This window comes from Triturus cristatus, chromosome 4_2, assembly GCF_964204655.1.
Source record: "Triturus cristatus chromosome 4_2, aTriCri1.1, whole genome shotgun sequence".
NCBI classification, from domain to species: Eukaryota; Metazoa; Chordata; class Amphibia; order Caudata; family Salamandridae; genus Triturus; species Triturus cristatus.
Genome location: NC_140586.1, coordinates 594921954 through 594948923, shown reverse-complemented (window position 1 = coordinate 594948923; position 26970 = coordinate 594921954). Strand labels below are relative to the sequence as shown.

The window sequence follows — 26970 nt, the reverse complement described above, 5'->3', positions numbered from 1 at the left end:
CGCCACGCTATTGCCGCCGACACCGCCAAGAGTCATACCGAACAGCGAAGTACACGCCATCTTCCGCGTCGCCGCCCCGGGACTGCATTTCCCGGCTGCCTCAGCGGCGGCGCGACGTAGTGACGCCATAAATTACTGGAAGACCGGCGGAGCGGGGGGAATACCAAAACTCACCTGAAGCCTGCTGGGCCACGCCACGCTATTGCCGCCGACACCGCCAAGAGTCATACCGAACAGCGAAGTACACGCCATCTTCCGCGTCGCCGCCCCGGGACTGCATTTCCCGGCTGCCTCAGCGGCGGCGCGACGTAGTGACGCCAGGAGGCGCCATAAATTACTGGAAGACCGGCGGAGCGGGGGGAATACCAAAACTCACCTGAAGCCTGCTGGGCCACGCCACGCTATTGCCGCCGACACCGCCAAGAGTCATACCGAACAGCGAAGTACACGCCATCTTCCGCGTCGCCGCCCCGGGACTGCATTTCCCGGCTGCCTCAGCGGCGGCGCGACGTAGTGACGCCAGGAGGCGCCATAAATTACTGGAAGACCGGCGGAGCGGGGGGAATACCAAAACTCACCTGAAGCCTGCTGGGCCACGCCACGCTATTGCCGCCGACACCGCCAAGAGTCATACCGAACAGCGAAGTACACGCCATCTTCCGCGTCGCCGCCCCGGGACTGCATTTCCCGGCTGCCTCAGCGGCGGCGCGACGTAGTGACGCCAGGAGGCGCCATAAATTACTGGAAGACCGGCGGAGCGGGGGGAATACCAAAACTCACCTGAAGCCTGCTGGGCCACGCCACGCTATTGCCGCCGACACCGCCAAGAGTCATACCGAACAGCGAAGTACACGCCATCTTCCGCGTCGCCGCCCCGGGACTGCATTTCCCGGCTGCCTCAGCGGCGGCGCGACGTAGTGACGCCAGGAGGCGCCATAAATTACTGGAAGACCGGCGGAGCGGGGGGAATACCAAAACTCACCTGAAGCCTGCTGGGCCACGCCACGCTATTGCCGCCGACACCGCCAAGAGTCATACCGAACAGCGAAGTACACGCCATCTTCCGCGTCGCCGCCCCGGGACTGCATTTCCCGGCTGCCTCAGCGGCGGCGCGACGTAGTGACGCCAGGAGGCGCCATAAATTACTGGAAGACCCGCTTCGCGGGACGCGAGCGGGACGCCCGGAGCGAAGCCCGGGCAAAGGGCGGGCCCTCTACGGCCCTCATCGGCAGGAAGAGGCAGGGGCAGGGCCATACATGCCGCCTGAGTCATATTGGACTGCATTGCGCAAGTAAGTTGAGCACTAAGTAGCCCCCATTCACATTGTTCAGCGTGACTGACGGTTACAGTTTTTCCTCATGCCTAAAAAAGCAGCAATAGTTCAAAACAACAAGATGAACAACTATTTGGTACAGACTGTACAAAAAATTAACACGCAAAGGAGGGAGTCATTGGGGCTGAGTCAATCCCCGGACCTACTTTGTCTGTCCCCGCCCTCTTTTGCTATTACTTCATTTAATGAAACGAACACACAAGATGTCTTTAGCGCCATAACGTCAGCAGATAGTGTTTCACAAGTCATACCTGAAAATCTGGTTAATGTAACTCCGGCTCTTGAAGTTTCTTTCATTGAGGGGGATATAGTGGTTGAGAGCGATATTAATTTAGATCAAGACATGCAGGTTCAGACTTTTGAGGTACCTATCCTTGATGTAACATCCCCAGCTTATGAAGTAAGAACTAAACGTCAATGCACTAAGAACCCCCCTAAACGGGGTGGCCTGCGTTCTGGGGCTAAAGGGAAGAGGGCCAATACCTCAAAACTTGCACAAACGAACTGCTCCGAGGACTTTTCTACTTGCCCTCTTGAAGAAGCGCTTTTAGAAAAATTTGCGGATTTCTTTGAGACCAAAATTAATTCCATTATTAAACCCTTAATCTCCAAGATAGATAATCTACAAGCAGAGATCAAGAAGCTGGGTGGTCAGCAAAATATAGTTGCAAGTGGCATTGAAAATTTTAACCACGCTAGTCACCCCTTTAAATGATGACCATGGGGACCCCGCTGATGGTCCAAATTTGGGGGTTGCAAAGGGAACAGAGCCAATTAGGGATAACCCAGCGACACTCACTTCTAACGTTGTTGCTGGGATTTCTTTGCCACAGTGCCCCCCAGCAAATTCAATTCCTGTGGCGAATGTTACCCAAACACAAACATCACAACCCCATACTTCCACGTTGGATTCCCTGCAATTCATTGTTGAGGCCACACCTGTGGTATTAGTCCTTGCAAATGTTCCTCTTTTAGAAAAAGGCTCAGCGGAAAGTTCAAACTCACTGTGTAGCAAAGCCTTACATTGGTTGAGCAGAAATGTGCGGCTAGCTCCAGGAGGTCAGCAACACCTTGCAAGTGTAATTAAGTCAGCATTTAGGGTTCCGTGGCTTGGAAATCGCCCAAAAAAATTTAAAGGAGATTGTGTGACTGTGAGCTTTTCAAATCCAAGCGTCCTTCCTAATATCCTTGCGAATATTCTTCCACCCCAACGTAGACAAGGTACTGTGGTTCCCCTAACTTTGAAATTCTTTTATGGGGAACAGCAGAACGTATCATTCCCAAGGACTCCTTTTTTAGGACCAATTACAAATTGGGATTTTCATTCTAAATGGGGTCAAGAATCAAGGAATAACGCACCAGCTCATCGACAACAACCCTTTGTATTTAACCCTGTTACACAGCCTGTGGAACTGTTTAACCGCTTTGCGCCACTTTCTTTTTTGGACCAAAATGATTGACTCTTGCCAAGTCCAATTGAAAATGCTGAGGAACAACAGCCGGCTCCTGTCTTACCTTCTGTGTATTCTGCTGGTAATAGAGCTTGTAGAATCTTGAGTTGGAATATTGCTGGTCTTAGACCCAAATTTAAAGATAAAATTTGGTTGGAAAAAATCAGGAGATATGACATTCTTGCTTTTCAAGAAACTTGGGACTTGTTAGAGTGTTTGCCCTTAGATGGCTACTCTTACTTTTTCGTACCCGCCGTCCCCAGTAAAGCAGGTAGAGCTAGGGGCGGGCTAGCTGTATACATTTCTCTTGACGTTAAAGGCAAAACTAGATATATTCAGTCTAATTCCAAAAATTGCTTAATGATTGAATTGATTTTATCAAACTGTAACCCTATTTTACTTGTTAATTTTTATAATTCCCCAACCAGTCAATTTCCTAACGAGCACTTGTTAGCCTTACAGGATTTCTTAGCCACTCATACCGAGAATAGTTGCCGTGACTTTGAGGTAATCCTAATGGGGGATTTTAATATTCATCCCTGCTTGGCAGGTTGTTTGAGGGAAACTGAGATACTTCCTTTTTACCCTTTATCTCCGCATTTTGAACACACTTTAAGCGGAGAGTTTTTGGAATCATTCCTGGCTACCCTCAACCTTTATGAATTTTGTACCCCCTTAAATGATACGAGGCCACCAACATACGTGGGTCATGATTCTGGTACAATCATAGATTATATTTTTGTTTCTTTAAGTCTTTTATCAAAAATATTTTCTTATGGGGTAGAATCCTCTGTTTTTAGTGATCACAATCCTGTGATTTTAGAGGTTTTAGCATCTGGAGTCCTGGAATTTAGGAAGATTGACACATTGTGCGCATTAGGCCTTGAGCTTAAGGATCAAAATCGCAGGTTAAAATGGGACCAAGTTACCCCAATGTCCTTTGTACGGGACACATTGGCAAAAGTTCCTGATGAAATTGCTATTTGTCTTGATAATGAAAATTCGAGTGTTAAAGTGGTAGACGCCTTTGGTGTCATATGTCACCAAGTTAATTTAGACTTGACCGTAAAGGTAAAGTCAAAAAAATCTTCCGGCCCTAGATGGTTTGATTCAAACTGTTCTAGGGCCCATTCAGCCCTTTTAAAGGCGTTAAAGGGTAAGCCTAGAAATAAAATACTGATAGCTTCTCTGAGGAAACAATATAATTTTGCCATTAGAACGAGGAAATCCGAGATTAAAAATGAGGCATGGAATGAGCTGTTACTGCCCGAAACACAGAAAGATAGCGCCAAATTCTGGGCAGTTATAAACCATCCATATTTTGCGGGATTAGACAATCAGAGAGTTGACTGTATTATTCCAGATGATCAGTGGGTGTCACATTTTAGTAACATCTATAGTCAAACTCACACTACAATAGCTCGCGAAATAACACCATCAAACTCACTGACTCGCATTCCCCCTTTCACTCAGGAAGAGGTGATATTTGCCCTAAAAGACACTCTCTGTAAAAAGGCACCGGGGCCAGACGGGGTCCCAGCAGACTTTTTTAAGACCGCCCCTCAATTCAGCTCAAAAATTTTGACCAACATTTTTAATGCTACTAGGGAATTCATCTTCCCCTCTAGTTGGTTAATCTCGACCATTGTGCCAATCTTCAAAAAGGGACAGCGGACAGACCCGGCCTGTTATAGGCCTATCTCTCTCATTGACTCAAGCGTAAAAATTTTGGGGAGAGTCCTGTTAGGCAGACTGTCCACAATTTTAGAAAGCAAGGGCATTTTATCCAATGCACAATATGGCTTTAGAGCCAAAAGAGGAACTTTAGATCAATGCTTAAACTTGGAGCTTATCATAAATAAATATGTGGTCGCTAGGGGTGGTTCACTGTACATGGCCTTCATGGATCTCTCCTCAGCCTTTGACCTGGTTAACAGGTCGAAGCTGTGGGGGATCCTGTTGACCATGGGCCTTGACCCACCCCTGGTCGATTACTTAGCTGAGCTACATAAGGACCTCATGACTTCTGTTAGAGTTACTAGGGAAGGAAGATGCACCTGTCTCTTTAAGTCTGAGAGGGGGGTTAGACAAGGGTGTATACTCGCCCCTCTCTTATTTACTTTATACATTAATGATCTTGAGACAGTAATGCAAGCATCACACAGTGACATCCCGCGTGCAGGGGAAACAAAGATACCCGTCCTACTGTATGCGGATGACGCCGTTCTTCTTGCACGCTCTGGAGTTGCATTAAATAAACTCCTTTTATCTTTCGGAGCTTTTATGGTATCTTTGGATATGAAAGTTAATACAGATAAACCTCATGTAATGATCTCAGGACAAGCAGGCAGGAAAAAAAAGATGATGACATTCTACTGTGCAGGAAAGGAGGTAAAGAGAGTTTCTTCTTTCCCATATCTTGGTGTGACTTTTGACGATAAGGGCTCTTGGGGCCCTCAGCTCCAGGTTAAAACCAATGCTGTCGCTAGAACGACCGCAGGGCTGATGAGCTTTGCCAAAAGACTGGGCGCTCGTCCCATGGAAAGTATAATTAAAGTTTATAAAGCAAAGTGCTTGTCAGTTGCCCAGTATGGCTCTACTATCTGGGGTCATACTAACCCTACTAAAATACAGAACGTGGAAAATAAATTTTTAAGATCTCTTCTTTCTGTTCCCCAATCAACCCCGACATTTGTATCACACAAAGAGGTAGGACTGGGCTATATATCTGACACTTTGAAATTAGCTCCAGTGATTGGGTGGTTAAAAACTTGGCTTAACCTAGAGCTTACTTTAAATCACACCATTTTAAAAGATTGCTTAGCCCTGGACAGAGCACTTAAAATTCCATGGCTAAGCTACGTGAGATCTCAGCTGTCCTTAGCAGGTCGATTGGAACTCTTCTCATCTCCAGATAAAATAACTCATGAAGATTTAAAATTAATTAAAAACACTCTGTTAAATCTTTATGCTCTGGAAAGGGAAGCACAAGAGTTAAAAAAACCTTTGGTAGGGAAATACATTCTGCTCACTTCTGTTCCCGGAATGGAACCATACCTTTTGTGGGTAACAAACCCTTATCATCGTTTTCTCTTAACAAGATTTCGCTTCAACTTAATTCACTTTATCCTGGGTAACTTCGGAACTTGGGCTAGACCTGATGACGCTGAACCCTGTGACTGTGACAGTTTCTCAGTCCAGGATACGATGCACTTTATTATGTTCTGCGGCCATTACATTGAGATTAGAAAAAGGTACTTGCTCCCTATTTTACGCACTCAGAGTTTTATTCAGGTAAAACCAGCCCTGTTGTTTTTGCAACTCCTCCCTAACATAAACGTAGCCTTTGCTGTTGCCAGTTTTTTAGTGGCAGGAGCACGTTTGAAGAGGCTCCAAACAAGGCATGGGCATTCTATTTGTGATAAATGAATTTCCTCTTTTTTATATCGTACCCTTTTCTTTCTCTTTTTAAAATATTTATGTATGTTTTAATTGTATTAAACCCTTAATTTTTTCTTTTTCTAATAATTGTATGCAGTATAATGATCTGATGTATTCTTGTTATGTAACTTCTTGCTCGACCTTTTATGATTTTTATTAATCGAATAAAGATAATTTGACTGACTGACTGACTGACAAGCGCCGTCATATATTAAGAACTATATTGAAATGTTATTTTGCGCATTTGTTTGCAGCAAGGTGCCTGGGTGGTCCATTTTGCGCACTTGTTTATTTTCATTCCGTAGTCATATTTTGCTAGTGATATATATATATATATATATTCGCGAATTCGACTCGATGGTATCGGAGCGCTTTAAAAGATCATTACACACCGACACGTTCATTTTTAGGCACGGGGAGATTACGTGATTTGCCCAGAATCAAAGGACGCCTGAGCCTCCTGCCAGGCTCGAACCTGGTTCCCCAGCTTCAAAGTCGGCGCTATATATTGCCCTTAAGCCGCATATTGAGCAAAGCCGAGCTTGACCATTGTGGCGTAATAATTTCATAGACAACTCGGGATATCACCAGAACCTGCACTGAAAACGGACCTCGGCGATTTTCCAGAGACCTGTAATAATTATTCGTTAATTTCCCTGTGCGTGTTTTGCTCGTGTCTCATCGTAAGACAAAAGCGGCGTAATTGCACAACGACGGGTTTGATAGCTGACTGCACGGTCTGTTTTGTATTTAATAACATATGTTCTACTGCGTAGGTTAGAAAAATAATTGTATTAAAGAATGCCAGGTTTTCCTTTAATTTATACAGGACTGCCATCGTATTCAACGAATGCGACCCGGGTAAGGGAGTAGTTAACTCGCACAGACTCACTTCTCCCAGATTTGGGGAATCAGGAACGGGTCCAGCGGAAGCAGCCATCAAGTTAGACACACTACCCTGCAGCTTTGGAGACGCGGGGTCCACGCGGTTACTGTCGAGCGCCGCGCTCTCCGCCCGTCAGAGATGGGTGGGCCGCCGGTCTAACCCCTTACCCGAGCACCAAGCGAGCTGTCCTGGGTGTCCTCACACCTGGCCCGTGATAGCAGCAACTTCGGGCCACATCGGCTGCCATCTTGCTACGTTTGATCCGCGCGTGACAAACTGCATCAGAAAATAAAGGGGAACTGAAGTGAGGGAAAAAAGAGGCACGTGAAGGAAAAGGAACACACACAGATGTCATTAAGAGCGCCTGCAGTCGAGTTAGTCCAGACTATGCTTCTCACCTGCTTTACAGGGTTTGCGTGCCTTCTCTTCACCCGGTGTAGTGTAGTGTGTGCCTTCACCTGAGGCAGCGTTGCCTGCCCCCTCACCTGAGACGCGGGGTCTCTGCTTCATCTCTCGGTCTCTGGCTTCAGACACACTCTGGGTCTCCTGGCCAGCTGGAGGGGATCTGAGCGCTCCTGGGCGTCTTTACCTCACCTGAGCTTCTTCTCACCTGTCTGGGGCTGTGAGTAATCTGCCCACCTGATGCAGTGGTGGTTTTCCAAAGTTATTATAAATGTTTGCAGGTTTGTGCGCTTTCTTGGCTTAGAATCATTTGCCAGGGAAGGGACGTTACTCACTAGTGCTCGGGGAGGTTGTGAGCCTCTGCGCGCTACTCTCGTTTGGCTGTGCTAGGGAAGAGTTTAGGTTTAATTGATTCCGAGTTTTATTTTGGATGTAGCTAGCAAGAGGCTCGAATGTCTCTTCATTCAACCACGGAAAGTGTGAAGATGGGCCCTCCAGATTCTGTGAGGGATGAGGCAGTGACTGTCCTCTCCGCAGCCGGATCCTCTCTGGGGGGGCTCCTGTTCAGGTTCTGGTGTGGGGTCTCCGCTGCCCCTCGCTACTAGAGTCGTGCACCCCTCCTTGGAGTGAAGGTGGGCCCGTCTGAGCTTTAGACATCAGCACTGTGGCGCCCGCTTGCAGGATGGCGCATGCGTTACCTCGTCTTTTTGACAGCACTTTACGCAGCAAAGAGAGCCAAATCTGGACAGAGGCATGGGCGTGCTTACACCAGAAGGGGCGGACAGGAAGCCGGGGGACGTTTTTCTTCACCGCAGAGGTTCCACCCACGTTTAAACTTTTTTCTGAAAGCGCTGGTAGCAGTTTGGCTGGAGCCGAAGAACCGCCCCAGCAACACTGCGCCTCAGTGCTGCCGTGCCAAAGCTGCCCGCTGGTCCCTCTGGCACAGAGGGCACTTATACCTTTACTCCTTTGCTGTTCGGGGTTCTAACTGCATAAGGCTCAGCGGGTACCCTTCAGAAGTAGCCAAGGAATCCGAGCTGCTCCAGGGTGCCTCTTGTGCAGAGGGAGGGCACGGGCGCCTATCGTTCTCTTGGAGTATCATCTGCACTGAACCCACCCTTTGCCCTCAAGAACTGCCACTGCACAGCGCTGCCCTGGTGCCGCCGGCTCGTTGCTGCCCCCCGGTGCTTCTTGGAAAGTGGGGCTCCGGTGCCCGCATAACTCCCTCCGCCTGGCTCTCCACAAAGCTGCCACTGGTGCCCCCCCGCCCAGAGCTGAGCGCGCGTGCAGTCTGCACACAGCTGTGCTCGGATGCCCCACAGAGCGGAGTGCTGTTGACCCCCACAGTTGAACCCTGGTGGCCCGTACCTCGGGGCCGCTCCGCGTCCGGAGCCCCTGCTTGGCATGCGCTGAGCCGCCCTCCAGGGCCATGTATTGGAAGAGCGAGCAGATGTTTGCGTGCAAGCTGGAGAAGGACGTCCCCGCGCTGCCGGCCCCCATGGACAAGGTAAGGGCTGCGCCCCTCGCCCCAGGGAGGGATACGGGAGGCAGAAGAAGCTACCCGTGCCCTGGGCATGCCCATGGACATTTAGAATCAACAGGGAACTTTAGCAATATAGACAGTCAGGTCGCTCCACCCAAGGGCCAACGCTCGCAGTTAAGACAATCAAAACATTTTATTAAACTATTCCACTTATCTTAATATGTACTCTTAATATTATTTTTTTTACGCGTAGCCTCCTTTTGGCGCTTTTTTATTGTGTTTTTTTATTTAATATATTTTTTAGGTTTAGGCTGTTTGCGTAGACTTGTATACAACACGTTAGCGTGTGGCCCAAAAATGACACCGATACATTATCGCCCACACTAGATGAATTTCAACAGTGTCTGTCATGTTTCAAAATGTGCCAGGTATCCCCCACGCATCTCTCCTTGCATGTAGTTTTGGGGAGTGTGAGATAAATATCTCGATATAGTGGGAATAAACGATACCGTGAATACGGTTGATTCTTGAAACTCGTTACAAAATATATATATATATTTTTAAAAAATATGACGTAAGCAAAGTCTTGTAAAAATTGTTTGTGGGCATTTATTGTTTTTAATTTATTTTTTTATTTAAAAAGCGTGTATTTTCTACGGAGGCATTTGACAAATATTGCAAGCGCTCCTATGAATGTTTATTATTTAATGACTTGTTTAAATAGTTCTTCCGACAACAGCTTTAAATTTCCCTTCTGAGAATTTTGTAGCGCTTTGAATGTTTTTACAGACAGGTTGATGGCGCTCAACGTAATGCTTAAGACTTTAAATCCAAGGCCATTCCTCTCAATAATGGAGCGGTACCACTACACTCTTTCGAGTATATATTTTGTGTGTGTATGTATGTATATATGTGTATATATATATATATATACACACACCCACACATGCTCAACTTCCTGGGTCATTCGCACACGATCTTAATTATGCTGAAACACGTCCAGACATAATGTGGACCCGTTTTATAACATTTTCTTGGCTGGTGCTTGCCCACTCAAACCACGCTGATGTGAGTAATATTTGCGAAACGCGCATAAATACCGTTTGCGTGCGTAATTCCCATTTATTTAGGAAGAAGTTTTGTAAAGCGCTGGTATCCCCCTTTTATTGACTTCATAGCACTGTATGGCACTCAAGTCCTATCGGGCAGAGCGAGTAAACCTTTATAATATTGTTTAGCATTGACCCCTCTTTAGCCCCACTCTCTAAGGTTCAGTTTCCGGGTAGAATAATTACCAACCAATTTCTATCGTGCCATTGCATGGTTAGAAATCTATCGGGTGTGACACCCACCCCTCGATCAGGATTACACAAAATTCAGCATGGCTGCTGCACCTGAACCGGCATGCAAATATAAAAAATATTGGAACAACCTGTCGAAATATTTTGACGTTCCCAGTGAAATATGCAATTTGGAGAGTATAAATATTCTCGAAGTGATTGTAAAAAAGTAAGACTACACTGTATCACTCTGGTTGCATATATGTTCAACATTAATGAACGTTCACAAAAGAAATTAAAAGTATTTAAAGTCTGCTCGTTGTGTAGTAGAATTTATGGAAAGAGCCGAGTTAGGGGTGTGAATGTCTCCAAGAACCAAAACACAAGCCAAACCTGCAACAAAAATGATCCTGCGGGGGCTAGGAGGGGATGGGGACATGGGTGGACTGACCCACAGTTTGGTAAGGATGTACTGTGACAGAGGCCCCTGGCAGACTGCATAGCTGCCAAGTCTCCCACTTCTATGCGTGACTAGTTAGGCCCGGATTTTGCATAGAATTCTGAGACTTGTAGTCTTATAACCAGGACTACCAGTACCAGAATTTTAAGGGAAAACGTGATTGGACCAACTAGACAGGTATGGACCTGAGAACATTTTCAGCTATGAGACTGGCGGTCTGGGCAGTCACACTTAGGACTTTCCCTAAAGCCCAACTGCCTTTCAACCAGAAAGACAGCTTCACTCCTCCGGGCCATGTCTTTCCTTTCCCCGGTCTCTCCGCTTCCCATGCCAGACCAGCCCCCAGTCCCCCCCAACCCATCACATGTCCGGCAGAGGTTGGCAACTCTGCCTTGACTTTTCTAACCACAATCGCCCTTTCTCCCCCCGCCCCTCCCCGTACAGGAGAAGTCCGTGTTCTCCTCTGGGTAAGGGGGCGCCTCGAACCCGTGACAATCAGTGAAACGTCATAGCGGAAAGGATTCGATTGGGTCCAAGTGGGCTGCTTTTCGCTCTAGAGGACTTTGGGCTGAGTCAGAACCAGGCTCGAGCTGCCACCGGTTCTTCACTTTTATTGTGTACAGCTCTCCTTGGCTCCATTTTCATCTCTCCGTGGCTCCATTCTACGCCTCTGGATTAATTTGCCTCGCGCACCTAGCTATCTACTCCCTCACGCACCCTGTGTCCATTTCATTCACATGCGTAATGCCAGTCTCTCTACTCCCGAGTCCCACGTGTTCAATTCCACCACATACAGGAAGCCAGGCTTGCTACTCACGCACCCCTGTGTGTCCACCCCCTTGCCATACATGATGCCAGGCTCTCTACTCCCTCATCACCCTGCGCCCATTCCCTTCACATTCATGAAGCCATGCTGCCAATTCCCATCCCTTTAATCCCTTCACATGCATGATGCCAGACTCTTAACTCCCTCACTCACTGTGGCCAGCCCCTTCACAAATATGATGCCAGGCTTTGGCCTTCACATAGTCATAGAGGATGCCGGGCTTTCTACTCCCTCACTTACCCTACGCCCATTCCCTTCACATACATGGCATTCTGTCCATTCCCATCTCCCTCACACACCTTGTGCCCAGCCCCTTCACATACATGATGCCATGCTGCCCATTCCCATCTCTTTTATCCCTTTACGTGCATGCCAGGCTCTTTACTCCCTCACGCACCCTGTGCCAATCCCCTGCTCATGCACCACGCCAGGCTCTCTGCTACCTCGGGTATGATGGCAGGCTATTTACTTACTCACATACTCTAGCGTCATTCCCTTCACTTACACGATGCCAATCGATTTACTTTCTATGTTAATTCTTCGCCACACATGCCATGCGCCCTTGTCCCTTGCACACTCGTCTGCCCTTTTTTGAACTTCGGGTCCTTAGTGCGCAAGTGTTTGTGACATTCAGTAATGATGGAAAATAACTTTCAAAGGGTGACTGAGTGACTTGGGGAGGGTGTCTACTGCCCTCCGCCCTCAGCTTTCTTCCTCTTTTAGGGATACGTCTGTGTGATTTTATTCTGCTTTGAAATTAAGGCATGCATAGAGAAAACAAAGCTTTCGGGAAGATCTAAACAGTCAAATCTATACGGAAATAAGGCATTTACCTAGAAGGAAGAAACTGAAGTACCAAATTGGGTTGTCACTTGCACATTGACTAACAATGAAATGTCGCTAATGGTATGGATAACTGTCCAGGGTTAAATGTCTCGGTTCTTAAGCCAGACTCGTTTAAACTCTCCTCAGCGTGTCCTCGCGCTGCAACCGGTGTTGTGTGCCCGAGCTGCACACTCCCAGCCTGGCTCTAAAATGCTGTCCGGGCATCCAGAGCACACATTTACTGTAATGCCACCCATTAAATGCAGATGGATAGCTTCCATTCTCTGCCCGCCTTTGTGATTGGCAGGACGTTGACTTTTATTGAGCCACAAGTGGCCATTTATGGCTGAAAGGCGCGCGCGTGCATCACCTGCGGCTCTAATTGGGCCGGGCGGGCCGGGTTCAATCTGCAGCTTTTCAGTCACGGGCCCCGGCGCGAGCCGCAGCGCCTGCTGTGCGGCCGCAATTAACTTTCAAGTATCCGATTAAAGGCCCCGCCCCCAGCCCGCGCGCTGCTCATAAAGCGCGGCTGGCGCTAATTGGGGCGATTAGAGCCGGACCTGCGAGCGGCGTCCTCTGAGGTGGACTCGGGAGGGGCGGGGCTGAGATGGGAACCGCCCCTCGGGAAAATGGGGGGGCCAGGGTGGGAACCATTAGAGGAGAGTAGGTGTAGAGGCGCTCTGAAAGAAAGTGGTAGTTGGTGGTCGTTTAGAAATGGTGGGTATATTAGGGGCGGCAGGCTTTTGAGGTGATGAAGGACCTTTACAAAAAGTGGGGAATCCTATAAAGAGCGGCGAGGTCCTGAGTGGATGGGGCGGTGAGGAGCCTCCAAGAAAGATGGGGGAGTAAGCTGGCAGGGTTTTGAGTCTTTAGCTAATGTAACCAGAAGGACAAAATGCTCCAAATCATGGTTGTCGTTGCATTGTGGGAGTTGTAGTTCTGGTTGCTTTCAGACTACCCCATCGAACGCACACATGAGACCTGCTTTTTAAAAATAAATCTTGTATCCCAAAACATTTTAAACTAAAAGCTCTGGGGGTTAGTAACATAATTGAAATCACTAATTTAGAGTACAAGGAACGCTCTTGTGTTCTGAGCCCTCTCGGCTTTGAGGGGCTTATACGGAAAAGAGGGAGAGGCCGTAGCTTTAGGTTACAGGGATAAGACATAAAACTATTCCTGACCGGTACGAGTGTTGCACTACTGTTATCATGTTGGTACTTTTTCTGCACTTCTAATGCAATAGGAAAGAAGTACTGCAGTTAAAGAAACACTAACCTTTCGCGTGGGCGACCTAGTCCTCCCTCAGATGGGGTCCCATGCGCCCAGAAGGCCTCCCCCCGGCCCTGCAGTGCGCGCACTGCAGGGCCGGAGCCCCCCCCCCCCCCCCCCCCCCCGCAGCCGGGTGTGTAGGAACGTTCCTTGCACCGAATCCAGTGCACGCGCCTCCTCCGGGAGAAGACGCCCTGTGGCCCCGGGGTGCGGGGCCCCTTCTCAGGGCCGCTTAGTTAACTTTTTCGGGCTCTTCTTACCACCCAGTAAAGGAAGGTTCCTCTGAAGGGTAAAGGGGGCAGCAGTCGGGGCACTTGTGGTGAGTTTGGGGACGGGAGGAGAGTCGCCAGTCTGTCCCCGAAACCTAGTCGAGGGTGGTCCGGTCAGACCTGCGGCGCTCCTCGAGCGGCCCCTGGGGGACGGGAGGCCACCGGGGTGGGGGTATTGCTACTGGGAAGGAGGAAGCCTCTCGCCCCTTGTCTAATCCTCTCTCTGTCCCAGTTCAAGGTGCTCATGGCGGAGGAGTGCGGCAGGCCGGTGTCCGCGGGCAGGAGCAGGAAGGGGCCGGCGCCGGAGTGCCTGGTGAGTGTCCGTGTCCATCCAGCCTTCACCGCCCTCGCCGCGGCCGAGGAGGCGTGGGTGGTTCCGAGCAGCCCGGGGCTCTCTGCGCCACACACCATATCCCCGGCCCTTCTCAGTACTTGGGCCCTTTTTGCCCTCCGGCCCCCGGCCGGTCGCCATGCTCTGCGGGCCTTGCACAGTGCACGAGTTTGGTTACTCCCACACACCCTGCAAGCTCGCTACAGCACAACCTACCCACCCGGCCGCCCTACACCTGATGGTAAACCATGCCTCTACAGCACGGCACATGCTGCCAGTTCAACACCCAGCAGAACAGATCCCTTGGTCTAAACTTTCCCTCTGACACAGTGGCCCTCCATCTTCTCCGTGGGGTGTTGGTCGCCCGTGACTGCCCCAGACTGCGTCATTCTGGTGACGGTTTGTGGCCCGGTGCTTTGGTCTGATTTGAACTTGAAAGCTTGCGCGTGAGGGCTCTGTGAAATGAGCTTCTGTCGTCCGCATGCATGTTTTTGAGTTGATTTGTGATGTGTCTGAACTGGTTTCATGACTTGTCTCGCTATGACAGTAGCGCAGCCTCTGCAGTTCTGCGCGTGCCAATACATCTTCAGATACTGTCGGTTTGTTAACCGAGACCTTGACGTTTACAGAAATATAGCAATAAAAGTGTGTGTGTGCGAAACGTTTATCGCCCGAGAGTCGCCTGCCAATTATCTGCAAACTTTTCCATACATGGGATTTATACTTTATAATGCCCTTTATGTTTTTAGCGAGGCACAAACTCTGCCCATATACACCTGACTCAGAATAGACAACACCACTTTTAATGCTAATTATGCAAAACCGTGGGTTAATTTCAGGCCAGCTCACACTTTTAAGGAAATCGTGTCGTATTAAAAGGTTACCTTAGACTAGTGCATCGAAGCTAAACAAAAAAAAAAAGTTTTAAACTCCTCCAACGTTTGCTGACTAATCACTTATCTACTGAGACCAAACTTGAGTAATAAAATATGTGCACATCACTTCATATATACTCAAATTGAAAAACATGTATTGTACGTTTTGTATTAAGTTTCATGTTTTGTTAGATATAGTACCCATTTACCGAGGTACATGTAAAAGACGCCCGCCTCAAACCACAGGCACTCGTAGAAAAACGGAATCCACATCCACGAACGATAGGTGGGTGTAACGGGGATCACTTGGAGCCAGTAATTGTTCTTGTTTCTGGAGGTGGCAGTTTCTTGCACATATCTAGTCGCAGGGTGTGCTGGCTGGCCTCATCCGTGCTTTCCAGATGTGGAGTCCTTGGTTACACTGAACATGACAGTACTGTTCCCTGGCCTTGCTGTGGTGATGCTGCATTCCCGGTTTATTGGAATTGTGCTGGTTAAGAAGTGCTGTCCCATGCACACTACTAATGTAGGCCTTTGTATCCCCCCAGCCTGGGCCCACCAGCCCCTGTGTGCCCCTGGATGAAGACTCCAGCTCTTCCTCGGTGCCGCTCTCACCTGCTTCCCCTCCACCCTCTGTGCCCCGGGGCAAGAGCGTGTGCAGCAGCTGCGGCCTGGAGATTGTGGACAAATACCTCCTCAAGGTAATCTTCAGCCATACATGATTTATAGCTGTCATCCAGATGTCATTCCTTTTTAGAAGCAGTGTATATTGGTCTTATGAACTAATTTTAACAACTTCAAGTTGTAATTGTGTTGCTTACAATCTTTTCGCAATGTTGTCAAGTGTCCTGCACGACTGTTATTCTGAGAGCGTTTCAATCGATGGGTACACATTGAAACACATTTATATCCTATGTATTTGACGAAAGAGCATAGTATGGAAACTCTGTTGCACGGCTTTATGGCCCCACATGAGCACACTGGCAGATGTGCAATTACCTAATAAATGGCGATGGAATGTTTGAGGAAGAGATGCACATTGTATATCAGTCAAAGCGTGTACAGAACTTTACCAAAAGTGTAGCACTCATGAATTTTTGCTGTCTTTGCTAATTTATCCTCTACCCCTCCTTCCTGCCTCTAATATACTAACCAGACGAAATACCTGCTAACAGACCTGAGCAGTGTCACTGATGTCTGTGTGTGTGTGTGTGTGTGTGTGTGTGTGTGTGTGTGTGTGTGTGTGGGGGGGGGGGTGTATTTTTTTTTTTTTAATTTTATTATTACTACTTCATTGAAAAGAAAGTGCCTCCTCTCTGGAGTCCTTGGGTTTTCGTAGAGTTCACGAGCCTAGTTGGGATAGCTCAGGTTCAGCACCTGAAAAGTGGACTTTAATTTTAAAATAGCAACTAGTTAGTATTCCAAAGTTTCCATATGTTAACGTGGTAGAGTTCTGGGCTATCAGACAGACTCCTATAATAGAGAGCCTGTTGGAATGGGCATGCTTTGGAAATTGACAGTTTACTGTTGAAATACAGATATTTTACATTGTTGTATAATGTGCAACCTTGCCAGAAGCGTGTTCTAGAATTCTGTACAATGTGCAATAACACAATATAGTAAATACAGTGCACTACAACTTGCACATACACAGGATAACAATACAGACCTTTAGGAAGGCGAAGCATTTCCCTGTGATGGCATCCTATAAATGCAGGACAGCAGCTGCAAGAATAGTGGAATTTAAAGATATTGGTGTAGTGTTTGTAAAGGAGAAAGGATGGTAACCGAGCAGAGAATTACTAGAGTAGATACATTCTTAAAGTAGCAGTACCTGTTGGCTCATGGCTGTCGTTTTTTTTTCAATTTTATATTTTAATATTTTCTTGTGATATCAATCGGGAAGCTAATCCTGATGTGTCATAGGTTTATATATATTCTCTCAAATGCAAGAGCAATACGTGATTCCCCTGGGGGGGAAGAAGAGATGACCCGGTTTGATATGATGTACCCCTCTCTGCTCTCTCTTGTGCCGACGAGAATAGGGCTGTCGTTCTATACCCAGATAAAATATACATTTTGGATGAGTGATAACGGAATGCAATCATTAGGACACTGCTAATAGTGAGACCCCATGGCATATGAAGGACTGCCTGAGAAATGCTTGGTCGACCGGTTACATTTTCCAATCGAGGGCAAATTGAGGCACATTCTTTGGCAATATTACTTAAGTGCTATACATTTTAACTCGCCTTAATATTGTCAGTGCAAACGTTTCAGGTCATTGCCACCACTTTAATACCGGGCTACCACAATCCGAAGCTAGAATCTGACCAGTTAACGTTTTCACAATTCATCCCACGTGTTTGCCAGTTGAACAGCATTTTAATCTAGTTCAGCACTTCAGCAAATATGCCAGCCTCCTCATTCTCTGGAGTGTTAAGAAACTCCCAGTTTTGCGGTGGAAACTGTACTGCTGCATTCCAGTTGCCACAAACGGGGATACTGGGTGAAGTGGTCGAGGCCTTACAAAAAAAAGATACAAACCAAAAATGAAGTTAAAGGGCATGTCGACTCCCTATGGTTTGTTCTGTTCATTATAGATTACTGTAAAATTATGAGTAGAGGTCCTGCCTGTGGTCAAACTTGAACTGTTTTTTAGATTTGTGTGCAGATAATTCTGTTTGGTCTCGAATGTGGTTGCTAACTGAAAAAGTACAGCAGATAACTTGTAAAATACTGAGGTGGTGATTTCGGGTGCAAAAATATACTTTACTTGTTTCTGATGGTTCTCGCTTCCAATGGAGATCTTTCAGCTCTCCTTCATAATTGATTCTCAGTTTTATGGTTGGTCAAAGATGTTTTGGAACTAAAGCCATAGCAACAACAGATGTCTGGGCCTATTAGCTGAGGTTGGCCATATCCAAAAATCTATTCTGCACTGAAAGTTCGGAGTGATACTCTGTGAAAATCCATGTTTTAAAACTCTGCATTTCAACCTCGGCTGTGCCACTCTGTTCGTTCACTGCTCAGTGGGGTACCTACTAAACATATTCGTAGTGGTTGGGTAAATGTAAATCGTGTTATTTTATAATCTGTTCGCTAGGCATATACCTCAAGACTGTATTGCTTATCCAGTTTTAACTCCTAAAATATTCTGTTCTGAAAATATCTTGTTTGATTTTCATTCCTCCACTGGCATGTGCCGAAATTTGAAAAACTTTACCCCTGGAATTTATTAAGTGGGCACGAAGGTGTAGCAACAAAAGAAATTAGCAACCGGGAGAAATAAGACAGTAAATCTGATCCAGCTAAATTAGTCGCAAAGGCTGCATTTAAAAATATCTTATGTTAAGGCACCTGCTGCAGAGTGCCCAGTATACCTGCGGCAATAATAATGGTAAAATAACTCTGGTACAGTACTTGTTGCAGAGAGAGAGTGAGGTTTTATCTAATCAGTTTTGGCTTCTAAATTAGCAAATTGTCTCCTGCAAAACCCATTCTGTAACATGCAGACGTCAGATTTGAGTTTTATGTAGATAGGTATGTGGCTTGCTGCTTTTGACAGTCTTGTATTACTTGCAGTTCATATCTTGCAATCCTTCGAGTAGACCACAGTGAGCTATGCACTGTCATCAAGGACGCGCATGCAAAGTGCAAGGCATGCGTTTAGAACCATATTCCTTTTTTTTTTTTTTTTTTTTTTTTTTTTTTTTTCTCTGTCTCTTATAAGTTGCTAAAAGGGTTTCTATGGGCACTAATAACTCGTAGCAGTATCGAAAACCCCAAGCAATGCGTTGCGCTTTGAATCCTCCCTTTCGGTTTCTTCCGGCCATGCATTCCATCAAATAATACCTACTTATTGTCTTGTGTAACATTCTGTACATCTCTTTAAACACTTGTGTGGTTATTGTCAATGTCAAATGTGTTTGTATGATATAAAGAGCTCTTAAACACTACTTTGGGATGACCAGCGCTATAAATGAATAAAAAAACGAGTAAGTGCTTTTTAAATTATCTGTAAATACTCGTACTGACCCTGACATTCCTACAGTGTCCACCCCCATATAGAAGAGATATACATGCAAAGTCAAAAGCTTGCCTCCAAATAGTAGTTTCTCTTAAGTACTTGTGAAGCGATAGCAAGCTGTGGGCCTTTTTCACTCCATTGCATTGACATCTAGGTTTTAGGCTCAGGATAGCTCCCAGCCAGGATGAAACTCTAACAAAAGGAGGGCTGAAGGCCCATAACTCCAGTCTGTGTTTTGGGCCCAGCTGTAATCTATAATAAAGTCCCCTCTTCTGCATGTTGCTACTCCGAACAGAAAACAGACAATATGCGGGCGCTGCTCAATTGTGTCCGGGTGTTGGCTAATTACACCGGTACAAATTCCATCATATTTAACTGGGGTCAGATGTTTATCTGATCTGTCTCCATATCTTCTGGATATGGGCTCCAGCTAGACCCACCCCATTATTCTAAGCACATTTGTAGTCTTTTCACAGCTGGAATTTTCTTCTTGCCACATGAAGACCTACTGACCTGCCCATGCGGTGTTTTTCACCACTCGCCAAACAATCTTATTTCACATTAGAACTCAACCCCTAACCAAGTTGAGTCATAAGACTGTGGTGATAAATGACTAAGAATAATGCAGTATGGTGTTTTCCCTCCCACTAGAGCACCCACCTGATGCCATAACCGTTCTTCAGAACTACAAGGATTAACCTGTAAAATATATTTTTTTCTCCATCAAGGCTATATCCACTTTCTGCTCAGGAAAGTTTCAGTATAAATAACCCATTTCTCAAATGGCAACTTTCCTAGAACTTGAGAGAAACTCCTTGTTGGTTAGGAGCTCTGTGCCAGTTCAACTCTACTGAAGTGTGCTCCAAACAAGGAGTATCTTGTTGATACTTCTGAGGAGCTACACCCTTAGGCCTCAATTATGTGGATATTTTGAGGATGTATTGCGATTTCTTATAACTGAGAAGCTTTGTTAGACGTTTTTCTTGTAGTACTTCTTGAAGCTATGGATTTTAGTATCTCACAGCAGGTGGGCGATCGTGTTCTAGTGCTGTGAGCCTTGAAAAGCCAATTGCTATCCTAAAAAGAACAAAGTGCTTCCTGGTTCTTAAGTCAACATGCCATTTCTACTTTTGCCTGGGTCTAAGCTGGAAACATTTCTTCTTGAAATATGTACTGATGCCCAACCCCAGTGCACTGGGGTTGGGCATCAGCACAGATTCTTCTTGTCTAGGATACTAGCTGCATGGATCTGATCATGTGAGGACTGTGATCCATGGTGGGCAAGTGAGCAGGTTGCTGTATGTGGCAGACATGCCTGCTCTGCACAAATCTACACCCCCCCCCACAGTTTGCTACTGTCTCTATAATCGCAGCAGAGCTCCACCTGTCCTGTCATTGAGCTGGGACCTCTACCTCCCCACCTCTGTGTTGGGCGATATTTGGTGGCGCCTTCTGACATGCAGTTGCAACAAGATTCTGTGACCCTTATAAAGCATTCCTTGTGCACATGGACTGGCCCCGATTGAAATCGCTGCAGGATCCCTTTGTCTTGGGAGTTCCTAACCCCACCTAGAGCAGATGGAAAGAGCTATCATTGTCATACAAACTTTGTGATGGCACACCTCGTTCACCGGAGCACTATCATCGAAACACAGCATTGAGAGACTGCTCAATGCACTTGGATGTGTGGAAAGGGATACATATTTCCATTCTAGATACCAATGAACAGCGAAGGTCCTTAGTGGAGGACTCTGTAATACTGCTGAATACCTGTTAATTCAGCTATCATCGAAGATCTAAAGGTTTGAAAAACTAGAGGCATCTGATGACCGAGAAATCGAAGCAAGGTGAGCCTGCAAAGGAAGAAGCATATGAGTGAAAGTGAATCTAAGCCCTCCCATTGCTGGGTTTTAGTTGGACTGCAGTGACGCGTGTATTTGAGTCCGTGGAATTAGGATAGAAATTTTGATTAAATCCCCCATGGGCAAAGATGTAGTTGGTGTGTGGAATAGCTGGGCGAAGTTCCTTTTTCCAATTGGTCAGGACATGTGGCGCATCTGGTAGGAATGTGAATGGATGAGGGTACAGTCTAAGATTTAATTGTAATACTTTCCATTCAAATGTCAAATGTTTTTGCGGTGAATACATTCTTTGAATGAGTACCAAGTAAACTGAGGGACTCCAGTACTGCAATATTGAGTTTTTTTCCCCTGTTGAAAGTGAGATTTTGGTTTATAGGTTTGGTTCTAGGAAGAAATGAGGCGAGATTTTTTTTTTTTTCTTTCAAACATTTCCTATAAGATAGTTTAATACCTTTCAACATCAATCTTGTGAAGACCTTCCTAGTTTTGTCAAAAAGGAAACTATTGCAAGTTTATTTTGCTCAATTTACGGCTGCTGTAGTTTGAACATAATCTTTCTCGTGTGTGTGTGTGCGCGCGCGCGCGATGGAAGAGTCTAATGTGCTTTTTATTGCCACTGTTGCTTGTTGGATTGAGCCCGGACTTGAAATTCAGGAGTCGCCCAACCATCCCTTATTGGTTACATGCAGTCTGTGAGGCAGTAAAGCGCTTGGGATTTTGCTGCTAAATTCTGGACAGGCATTTTGTGCACAAATGAGTTGTGTGTGTTTGTTTCTCCTTTAGGGCGGAATATTGATTTTATTCACACACTTAGGAAATGGACAAGCATTTTTAGAAACTTAATTGGGTCATGTTCTATATAATGCTCACCACAAAAGGTCACTTCAAAAGCATTGTAAGGCAGGAGTTGTCCAGGTTACTGGCTATTGAGCTAGGATTTACTCCAAATGTCTCTTGGAATGTGTAGATGTTATCTTTTCTGAAATTTCCTAGTGGAAGTTCCCTGGCTAATTTACTTTGTGCAGACAACTGCCCTGAGACAGTGATCTGATGACAAGGTAGATTGGACATAATTGCTGAAACAGTGTGATCTATGGAAAGTAGAGATCACTGGGAGATAGAACTTGGGGTAATGGGGACTAGCAAGAAGTAATTTGTATTGTGGCATTCTAATCCTTCTATGGTCACCTTGTATTTTTCTTTTCCTGACTTTTGTTGAACCGTGTTTTTGCTGGTCGTAGAACTCTGCACTTTACCCCTGCATAACCATAGTAAAGTGCCTGTTCTCTTCCTTTAAATATGATAAAATTGGTATGCTCTAAATTGGCATGGTTCACTGTAAGTATTTAGTGTATGGTACAAAGTGTACTCTGCCATGTAATGTAGTTGTAAATGCTGCTAGTGGACCACAGCACCTTCTTGTCATCTACTACAGTGGCAGTGTGAAAAAAGGCTTTATTCCAAACTAAAGCAGCTTTTGAACTGCAATCCGATATTCAGTTTGAATACGAATACATCACTACTAAGTAGGCCACATTGCCCATAAGGCAGGGTGCACAGTATTTAATAGAACACTTAGGAATGTAATGTTTAAAATGTCCCTAAAGTAAAAACTGCCTGCGCCATAGGTATACACCGGGGTGTTGTATCAAATTTAATAGTGCTATCTCCTGCTAGGAAGTGCCTAGAATTTTACTCCCTGAACTCTTTATTTATTAAAATCCCAGTTAACTGGTGAAGTTGGGGGTTTAATAAATATTAAGGAAAGGGTACTTTTAGACATTCACCTTTTCCCTGTGTAACGCCTCTGGATGTTAATTTGCATTTGCCTCTGCTGCAGCTCTGAGTGCTGACCTTTGTTATAGGAGGAAATACTGCTTCCAAAGCAAGTTACAAAGGCTTGGATGTGGACGGGTGCTTCAGGTTCTCTGGTAGAATCGCCATTTGGGCAGTGTCCAGGAACTGAATACGTTTTAAAGGGGAGATGTCTGTCACAGGCAGTAGTCAGATAACCCCTGCACAGGCCCCCTGTTCACCCTCCTCCCTTTGCTCTTCCGCCCCCCCCCCCCACCCAGCCAGGCTCAAATCACAGTGGTTAAGGAACTCTTCCTCCCCCACCCCCCTAAACTTGTTTTTAGTGATCAGAGGAGGGGTACTCACTTCCCTGGTCACACATACAGGATGAGCATACAGGCTCTACAGAAGGGAGAAGGGTTTCACCAGCTTGGATTCAGGCATTGAGGTGCAACATGGAATTAATTGCTATAGGAATGCAGGAAATGCTGTAAAAGTGGGTAGGGATACACTGAAGATTTTTTTACCCCATTCATCAAAAACCAACTCCGCCACATTCCCGGAAGACTGGAAACATTCAGAGATCAACCCCTTGCTGAAGAAACCCTCTGCCAACCTGAAGGGCCTCAAGAACTTCAGAGCCATCTCTTTGCTCCCCATTCCAGCCAAGGTGATCAAGAAGGCAATACATGCCCAACTTTTCAAGATCAAGTGGAACCACAACCTGGATAACTCTTATTCTGGCTTCCGCAGCAATCGCAGTACGGAGACCGCCCAACTCCCAGCCAAAGACTACTTCCACACCCTCCTCGACTGAGGTGAAACTGCAGCCCTCATCCTCTTGGACCTCTCATCTGCCTTAGACACCATCTCCCAACACACCCTATGCACAAGACTTCATGACGCCGGCATACACTAAAATGCCTGGAATGGATCCGTTCCTTCCTCACCAGCTGAACAGTCAGGCTACCACCGTTCCTCTCAGAACCCACAGATATCCGCTGCGGAGTGCCTCCAGGCTCCTCCCAGAGCCCTGTTCTCCCAACATCTATATGGCCCCACTCGCAGCCATCGTCTGGAAGCACGGATTCAACATAATCTCCTACATTGACGACACAGCTGATCCTCTCCCTCACCAATGAGCCCTCAGTCGCCAAGACAAACTTCCATGACGGCATGAAGGCTGTTGCCACCCGGATATCAAAAGGGAAAGGAAGGTACTCTACCTATTTTTTTCTAAATGTACAATGTATCCTGTCATAAATATACTGACACTTAAACTGGACCTATACAGAGCAAAGAACTTTCAGCACTTGGTCAAAGAAAAATTTGTTTATATTTTTATTTTTTGTTTTAATCAATTTTAGACCAAGGAATTCAAAAAATGAATGAAATTTTCAATAATTTATAAGAATAACAAACAATATCGTGAGACAAAATACAAATAACGATGATAGCTAGGTCACAATCACGCACATACAGACACACAAGCTTATACCGGTATCATATCACACCTTAATAACAAAACTCATACATCTACTCATAAAAATGCCACTCAAGTGGGGGTCCAAAACATTGCCTCGTAAATCAATATATAAGCAAAAGCATATAAGCATTCAATGCTGTGCTAAAGAGTACATGTTCAAAATACAAGATTTAGGGTTTGAGTGGACCCCTTGGGAGCGCCGACGCGTGTTTCGGTGAACGCACCGAAATGCAGGTGCCACCTTCCTCAGTGCGAACAAGGAAATGGTTTTGGCGTTTTGCTGGGACCTGTGAGAAATCTAGTTGTGGCAAATATGTCCAAGTGAGGACACAGGCAAGAAGAATCTCTGATCTCAGGAGAAAAATGGGGGTCAAGAATGTTCACATGAATAAAGTCTGCTGTAGGGGAAGTTTTGGGCTCGCCGTCAGCCGTATCTTTTTAATTATACATTTTCGGCGACATAATGGTGAGATTAGGATCCCCGATGACGCTAGAAAAACCCAATTCCTGGGGAACAGGGATTTATGCCACAATGGAAGAAAAAGGCAGGAGCAGACTCTGGTTGCTGCGGTGGATATCAGCGAGGCGAATAATTGAAAGCCTGATGGCACGAACGTCACGCAGAAATGCACACCATCAGAGCGCGAGACTCCGGTGAAGATGTAGACTCCTCGGGGGCGGGAGAATCAAGGTGAACGGACGGTCAGGTAAGCCACCCGGATGTCAGACAGCTGCCCCAAACTAAACTCAGAAGACCAAAGGCCTCATCTTGGGCTCCACACCCTCCACTTGGGATGACTCCTGGTGGCCTGCAGATCTTGGACCTTCACCCACAAACCATGCAAGAAATCTCAGCATCATATTGGACTCCTCGCTCACCATGAACCGCCAGATCAACGCAGTCTCATCTTCCACATGCTATGCCTCCTGCGAAAGACCTTTCCCAATGAGTCCAGAAAGACTGTTACTTATGCACTCATCAGCAGCAGACTCCACTACGGCAACGCACTCTATGCCGGCATCACTCAAACTCATCCAGAAACTGCAAAGCATCCAGAACGCCTCTGCCAGACTCATTCTCCACATCTTTCCCTCCCCCCCCCCCCCCCCCCCCCTGCTGTAGCCACATCAGCGGCCACCTGAGACCCCACTGGCCCAGTCAACAAAAGGATCACCTTCAAGCTCCTTGCACACTCCTACCAATCCCTACACGACATTGGAACTGCATACCTCTACCACCACCTCTCAATCCCCACACTCACCTGAGACCTCCATTCAACTGGCCCTAGCCACCATCTCTCTTATCTGCAAGACCACAGCCAGGGGATGATTCTTCTCCTGCCGGGTAGCAAAGACCTGGAACACCCTGCCTCTCTGCCCCCCCACTCCGCCAAGTCAATCCCCGTCACTGCCCCAATTCAGGAAGGACCTCCGCACATGGCTCTTTGACAACCTCTGTGCCTTGCGACCGATCTGCAGCCCCTCCCACACCTTGAGACCCTTATGTGTGAGTAGTCACACTTTACAAGCCACATAATTGATATTCATAAGGGAGTGGCCAGTAATGACACCATCTACAAGCTAGTGCCAGGCACAAATGTGGCATCTACAGTAACCTTCCCAGAGCACTACTGGTCCTGGGCAAGATCAAGAGGATTGAACCTACTTTCTAAGACCTGAGGTGAAAAAAAAAAAGTAATGTGGAATGCTTGAATTTAATCTTTGCCACTGTTAATAATTTGAAGCTGTATCCCATTCCTTCATTATTTGCACACCAACACTTTAAAATGTCACATCTTTGGTTATCCTTAATTGTATTTTTTTTTTTTCGTTTTTGGTGTCACTTTTTTTTTTTTCTTTTTTAAAGTACTTTTTCTAAATTGGTGTCTTTTGTGACATTATTGATGTTGTGTACTGAATAAATACTTTATACATTGCCTCTAAGTTATGCCTGTCTGCTCTGTGACGTAGTTACCAGGATCTTGAGCTTGGGTTTTAATGACTTTAGTGGTTCAACCTGACTAGGATTGTGATTATTACTGTGGTTGGTTAGTTGCTCCCCTAAATTAATACTCCTAATTTCTTACAATAAACTAGGAGTTAGTAGAGGTTTGTCAGTCCATCATATTCCCGCTCATGTAACTATGCTAAAACATATAGTGTGGCATCTCAAAAGAAGTTGTCTGATCGCATAAATAGTAAGATGTTAAATGCTAGGATAGTCTTTTTCAGGATGCAGTCACCCCCCCCTTCCACCCACCAAGGTGTCAAGGTTCATCATTGGGCCGTGTTGCTTGATGGGTAGGGGCTGCAGCAACCCACAAGCTTCGTGCCGAACACTTTACAGATATCTTTTATTATGAGTTTATGGGTCACCAGGATGCACAGAACACCCCCTTGCAGAAAAAGTGTTCAAAGGAATGCGATTAATAGATTGAGCCTGGTGATATAAAAATGTCTGAATGTCCAGTAATGAGGTTTATATTAACTGATGTTGGCATCTATGATAATGTTCAACATAAAAGGACTCGGAACATAGGTAGCCAAGGAGTCACTTAAGATTAGCCTACATGTTTCTTGCCCCCAAGTAGCCCTGTAAGGTCTCTCATTTAAGACTAAAGTTTTGCCCTATTCGAAGTAATAAATGGGCCTGCAATTTACATT

The 26970-nt window shown here is 46.2% G+C and overlaps 1 protein-coding gene across 4 annotated transcripts in view; it reads left to right on the top strand.

Annotated features, from left to right (window-relative positions):
• The first annotated feature begins 7827 nt into the window (after positions 1–7827).
• The window catches only part of LHX8 (LIM homeobox 8), a 133565-nt gene continuing 114422 nt past the window's right edge, over positions 7828–26970 (top strand). The window contains exons 1-3 of one of the 4 annotated variants that reach the window (XM_085602269.1): positions 12947–12968; positions 14161–14241; positions 15683–15835. In XM_085602269.1, coding sequence (XP_085458395.1) covers positions 14173–14241; positions 15683–15835 — 222 coding nt within the window. In that variant the 5' untranslated portion in view covers positions 12947–12968; positions 14161–14172. Of the gene's footprint in view, positions 9021–12946; positions 12969–13067; positions 13105–13850; positions 13979–14160; positions 14242–15682; positions 15836–26970 lie in introns of those variants that run through there. The other 3 variants (XM_085602267.1, XM_085602270.1, XM_085602268.1) reach the window with 3 other exon arrangements.